Raw genomic sequence first — 6,940 nt, 5'->3', positions numbered from 1 at the left:
CCTGAGATGTTGCACGATGTCATGAAAAATGTCTTAAAAAGAGCCGAAAGTTGCATAGCGAATCGCGGTCACCATTTAGCCGATATTCTTTTCTAATCATAACGCAAAAAAAATGTAAAGACCAAATAAACATTGTATGAAAACCAAACTGACTTATCTTTTCTTTGAACAAAGTTATAGGCAATCAAAATGGTAGCGGGACTTTTGCCCCACCCTGTACATATATACGTGTGTAGTATGACATATATAATATAGTCACAGTATATACCTTGTACAATTTTGATAATATTCGTTGAGATTTGATAATATTCTTCGTTAAGCTGCCAAGATTTCACAATGTTAGCCATTATTTAAGTATATTCAAGCCTATAACAGTCAAAGCTAGATCTTTTAAATGCCTAAAAAATTCACACTGAATTATCTATATCTTATATATGTACATGTATATATACCATATTTTTGTAATTATTCAAACTGCGCGCCGAAATTTTTCCGGACTTTATCAAACGCACAATATTTAGTCACAATAAATTATTTTATTTTCCAAAACTACTAAGTAATTCTGACTACATATAATATATAATATATTTTCAAATAATTGAATATCGTACATCAAGTCAAACAGAAATAGTTTTACTTTGAAGATAAACTAGAGTTTAATCAACACTATTTGTCGTCAGAACTACTTAGCAGTTTTGGAAAGTTAAGTTGTTTATTGTGACTAAATAAATATTGATTTGACATTGTTAATATGGTTTACGCATTACCAATTCAAAGCTATTGATCCAACATATGTATTTAATAATAATCTTACTTTTCAATAAATAATTAAGTTATATTATTTGAAAAATATTTTTTTCAAAATTTATGTACAGTTAAAGTAACTAAATATTTAAGGCTCTCATGTACTTTAGTTAATAATAGATTGGGTCAGTCTTACCTAAGAATTTTTCTATACCTATAATATAGAATATACGAGGTCTGGCTATTAAATAACGAGACTGCTTATGAAAAAGAGTTTATTTTAAAAATTATTCTACAATTGAATGCTCCCCTTCAATGTACTCCCCTCCCCTCGCCACACACCGTTCCATTCGTTTTTTCCATTGGTCAAAGCAATGCTGGAAGTCTTCTTTTGTAAGAGCATTTAGGAGCTCCGCCGATTTTTGCTTCACCTTTTCCATCGACTCGAACCGGGTTCCTTTTAAGGCAGACTTGATCTTCGGAAACAGGAAAAAGTCACAGGGTGCTAAATCAGGCGAGTACGGCGCGTGTTCGAGCACTGGAGTGCCTCTAGCGGCTAAATAACGCTTCACAGACAGCGCGTTATGGGCAGGTGCGTTGTCCTGGTGTAAGATCCACGACTTGTTTTTCCACAACTCCGGCCGTTTCTTACGAACTCGCTCTCGCAGTGTTGCCAAAACTGTCAAATAGTAAGTTTGGTTTACAGTTTGACCCTCTGGAACCCATTCAGTCATCACGATGCCGTTGATGTCGAAAAAAACGATTAGCATGGCTTTAAATTTTGATTTCGACATCCTTGCTTTTTTCATTCTTGGCGATGCAGGAGTTTTCCAGTGCATGGATTGCCGCTTAGTTTCAACATCGTATTGGAATATCCAGGTTTCATCGCAAGTGATGATGTTTTCCATCAATTCAGGCTCTTCATCTAACCTCTCAAGAAAATCTGAGCAGATCTGTTGACGGACGAGCTTTTGGTCAGGGGTCAAATTTTTTGGGACCAACTTCGCACAGACTTTCTTCATGTTTAATTCGTCATGTAAAATTTTTCTGACAGTTTCTTTATCGGCGTTTACAGTCTCAGCAATCATCCGAATGCTCATACGACGATCTCCGCGCACAATTTCATTGATTTTGGTCACTGTTTGCGGAGTTGAAACAGAGACAGGTCGACCTGGACGTTGGTCATCTTCGGTGCTCTCTCGGCCTTCAGAAAACCGTTTATACCATTCGAAAACACGCGCACGAGATAGAGAATTCTCACCATAGGCCTCTTTCAACAACTTATAGCACTCAGTCGGAGTTTTTTTTAATTTAACGAGAAATTTCACATTGATCCGTTGCTCGTGTTTTTCGTCACACATTGTTATCGGCACGAGAAAAAAACAAGTTCGTTTCTAACCTCTATAGAAAAAATACTACTACTGCGACAAAAACGTGTTTTCGTACTGGAATAGTAGACACTTCCAGCTATCCAACGCTGCATTCGTTTCCCACCCTACCCCTCTAGGACGCCTTCTGCGCGCGCAGTCTCGTTATTTAATAGCCAAATCTCGTATACTTGATAAAACATTTGGTTTACCTTGAATATGTATAATTTATAAAAACGTTATTTCATATAATAAAGATACAGTTCTATTCAAACAAATCCTCGCACTTAGAACAATAAAATATATCTGATATAAACGCATTTAATTGATTCCATTACACTATTCAAATAAATATAACGATGCTAGTAACTAATTTTTTTTCAAAGACTATTAAATCATAATAATCTCATTAACTTAATGAAATGATTGAATCATTTCCGTTAACCAACATTGAACAATTTGTTAAGTAGACTATGGTTAAATTCGATTAAACAAAATTTGTTGCATTAACCAAATCTGCAATCAACTAAATGTGTTTAATTGGTTAAACAAATTTTTTTTCTCAGTATACACAAAAGCGATTGGCCAAAACTTACGGGACATCCTGTATAGTATTGTTGTATATGTATAAATCAAAGAAAAGATATGCGCATTAATGATCCAAAGATATGTATTAAAGGTTATTATGAATATTTTAATAAATTTTTTTATATAACAAATACATACAATTAAAAAGGATTAAATGTGGAAAGTAAAGATATTTATTTTAATAATTTTATAGTCTTCCGAAAGCTTGCCAATGGCGCGCCAGTGGCATTTTGCGCGTGAAGCGGAAATACGAACAAACGTTATACTAAAACTCACTGGGACAAATGGATGCAACGAAACAAAATGGATTTCAAATTTCAAAGAATATACAATATCTGATATTTTGAATTTTGTTGTTAAAATGTGTTAATTTTTAGTAATATTACTTTATATATTAAAATTGACCCTAAATTTTAATTATTTAAATATTAAAAAATTATTTAAAATCAAATACGTATTCGCAAGTAATCTTAACATATAATGATCTTAAATATATGTTAAAATATGTCGATGTTCTTATTATAACTATTGTAGGATTAAAAATTACTGTACAAAACTCTAGTGTGCGTGCGTGCGTGCGTGCATGCGTGCGTGCGTGCGTGCGTGCGTCCGTGCGTCCGTCACGAATCTTAATTTTATTTTAATACACTTCTCATACGTTATTACACTATTTCTCTGTTTATGTTATTTTTTTATTATATTTTTTTTGAAAGAGAGATTTTACCCTTTATTCTATTACACTATTTAAAATGAGAATATTAATTTAAATTAGATTTTAATTGACATTAAAAAATTGAATTTTTCTTATCTAAATTTGCGCGTCAGACCACTGCGCCGGCGCGCGGTATCGAAATTTTGAAATCTCATACTCATCTCTCAAAGATTTCAACTAAAAAAGATTTTAAAAAGAAGTAAATAGTTTTGAAAACGTCTTAACGTCAACTACAAGACTATGCAATGAAAGATATGGGTTTTTATTTCTAAAATTCAAGTTGACATGACCCTTACAACGCCACCCAAGGTCAATTGCATATGCCTATGTAATTACTTGATCTCGATGAAATTATCGGATTTACACAATCAATCTGATAATCCCTCTGATAATTTGAGGGGATTATCAGATTGATTGTGTGAGTCCAATAATTTCATCGGTTCGCAATTTAATTCTGAAAAATTAATACAATTTAAATGAATGTACAATATATTATATAGTAGTTCAACATCTTAATACTCGGGACGGTAAGGCGCTTCGTATTTCAAGTTTTAATATAAACGGACCCATTTCCAATCATATTGTTTAAAAAAATATAAGTCTAATATTTTCTCATGCTCTACAACATATCCTGTTTTCTCTGCTGAACGCAGCCAATGGCTGCATTCAGAACGACAATTGCTCACTGAGTGTTCAGTGAGCTTTTTCATCTGATTGGCATATTCCATTAAATCTAAAAATATAAACCAACAAGATACAAGAACTTACTGAGCGCTCAGTGAGTTATTATGAATGCATCCAATGTTATAATTATTTCGCATTCTATAATGTAACTCCCAAGAAATATAGAAAAGTTAACATAAATTCAAAATGACTTTATTTTGATGCTTAAAGTCAATGAACGATCAAATTTTGTAACAAAAATCATTATTTTAATGTTTTATGAAATGATGATAAAAAAATGAATATGTTATTATACCAATGTTAATACAAAAACTTTGAAAAAATTATACAGAAAAAAATTAGAAAAATTAATTACAATAAAAATCACAACAACGTATATCAAAGTACATTCTTTTGACTTTTTCTCGATTTGGTGTGTTCCTGGACTATTATATAACTTGGAACGTTATATTACATTTATATTGGAATACGAAATTACAACATTGATATTATGTTACTTTTAATTTGTCGACTGAGTGGAGTTACATATCTTCCGAATTCTTCGCAAATAGTGCACTTTTCATTGAGAGGAAACTTTAAATTGTACATGCGCATAATTTTTCGCCGCAAATTGATTTAACAAGAAAAATGATTATTCCAAAACTTTTCAACTTAATTTAATGAAGAATAGCTCAATAGACGCATACATAATGATGACAATATTTTAGTATATATGATTAAATAAACAAAATAAGAATACGGACTTATATTCTTATAAAATAAGAATACCATCTTATTTTCTGGATATCAAAATTACTATCAGAATATGTAATTTCATCTTTTTTCATTTTTGCTGTTAACTACATTTTTTAATTATATAATTTATGGTTATATCTGAAAAGAATTACGTTCAGTTTAAAAATTTTGCCGCGATAGCTGCTCCATTTATCGGAAAAATGCTAAAGCAAAATGCACACAATTACCTGCTATGCACGATTATCCCACATTCCTCTATATCTTTTTATATAAATTTTTATGTTTCTTTTTTCAATGTACATCAAAAGTAGTGAGAATCGATCTAACAAATGAAAGCTTCATTCCTGGTAAAAAGAATTACGAAAGAATTCGGATAGCGTTAGAAGAACGACTCACCCAGAAGTTTGATGTTATAGTATCATGGGATCCACCAGGTTTACATACACTTTTAAAAATACGCATATTATATATATATATATATTAGGGCAGTCGTTATGTTAACAATTTTTGAAATATAATCGGAACATTCCCTAAAGTGGTTCAATATTTCACAAAAATAACACTATAACAATAGAACACAATAGAATTTTTTCAGATGTTTTTTAAATAATATTAATCCATACCACCGAGACTAATAGACGGAAAAGCACCTTTGTAAACAAAATTCAGCCGACGCTCTAATTCTTAACCAATTTTAAAGATTTTTTTTATTGGCTCAAAATTGAATAAGCTGTAGCTCATTCTGCATAAATTTTGATTACGGTTCAAATTAAAAATGGCCAATCCAATATTCGTTATCATATAATTTTGATTTTTTTGCTCACTTTATTCTTCATTCTGGCAGGAAAATTTCTATGCCAAAGTATGCCAAAAACTATTCTTAAAATTCCTTTTTCACGTACTAGTTGGCATAGGAATTTTTCCGCCAGAGCGACTATTTTTTATTTGAACTATTGTCAGTGTGGTTAAAAGTAGGGATTTCTCCTTAATGTAGGGAATTTTTACCTCAAAAAAGGCGTAGGGAATTTTAAATTAAAAATGTAAGGATTTTTAAAACTTCGAAAAAACTCGCTATCTAGTGCAAATAGAAAACAAACCATACATTAGAATCCGTATAATATTGAATGTAAAAGATCATGTCTCTGTTGTCATTGGCTACGAAAGGATATATAGCGCGACCAGTCATTGCTGTTGTACATACTGCATATATAAGTACGCCATTTTAAAATATAAATATAAAGTAAAGAGCATACAGCCACAACAATAGATGTAAAAATGAGTCATATATTTAAAAATTCACAAATAAATGAATATAAGTAGACGTTTCGGTCAAGATTTGACCATCATCAGTACATAAAAGATGACAATTAATACAATATTACAAACAAGAAACAATTCACAGTAGTCGAAAGATGTTACAATAAAATAAAATTATTGAAAAGAATACATAAAAATACAAGCCCAAAGTTCGCAAAATTAAAACAAGGTGAAATAGTGTTTTCTCTTCGCTTGTTGCAAAAGTTGAACAGCTTGAAAATAATTCAAGAGAGATGAGTGATATTTTAATCTTATGATACAATGCTCTGTTACAATTCTCGTTATCTCAAAGAGCGAAGTGCAAAATTCGTGTAAAAATACGGAATTTCCCTGTTCTATTAAAGAAAACAAAAAAGAATTTATTTTAAATTTTTTAATTATACCAATACCAAGCACTTCCAAATTCATAACAATTCCCGGAAAATAATTTAAGATTGTGATGAACAAGACTTACCACGTATCTAATGGCACGAAACTCACAACAAGATACCAGAACAAGTAACAAACTTATGTAATAGTATATTATTTAATTCAGACAATTATGAAACCCTTCCAAAACGAAAGGTTCCAGTATTGTAATGTTATCCCAATCGAAATCATGGCCTTTTTGTAACCGAAGCTCCGTACATTACGAGTAGAGGTGTTTCATCTGATGTGGTTCTTATGCTCCATGATTCTTAACTTCAGCTGTCTACACATTGTCCCACGTAACTTGCATCGCAACTCTTACACGAGATCTCATAAACAACATCCGACTTCTTGTCACGCGGTAAAGTCCTTATGTACCCTAATG

The 6,940-nt window shown here is 31.5% G+C and overlaps 1 protein-coding gene across 3 annotated transcripts in view; it reads left to right on the top strand.

Annotated features, from left to right (window-relative positions):
* LOC108750856 (ribonuclease P protein subunit p40-like) overlaps nucleotides 1–6,940 on the top strand; it is a 54,748-nt gene that overhangs the window by 37,628 nt on the left and 10,180 nt on the right. For all 3 annotated transcript variants that reach the window (XM_018490671.1, XM_018490672.1, XM_018490670.1), the window contains exon 5: nucleotides 5,139–5,264. In XM_018490671.1, the coding sequence (XP_018346173.1) occupies nucleotides 5,139–5,264 (126 nt within the window). The remainder of the gene's footprint in view (nucleotides 1–5,138; nucleotides 5,265–6,940) is intronic.

The sequence above is a fragment of the Trachymyrmex septentrionalis genome, unplaced genomic scaffold, assembly GCF_001594115.1.
Source record: "Trachymyrmex septentrionalis isolate Tsep2-gDNA-1 unplaced genomic scaffold, Tsep1.0 scaffold372, whole genome shotgun sequence".
Lineage (NCBI taxonomy): Eukaryota > Metazoa > Arthropoda > Insecta > Hymenoptera > Formicidae > Trachymyrmex > Trachymyrmex septentrionalis.
This window is presented reverse-complemented; position numbering and strand designations above follow the sequence as displayed.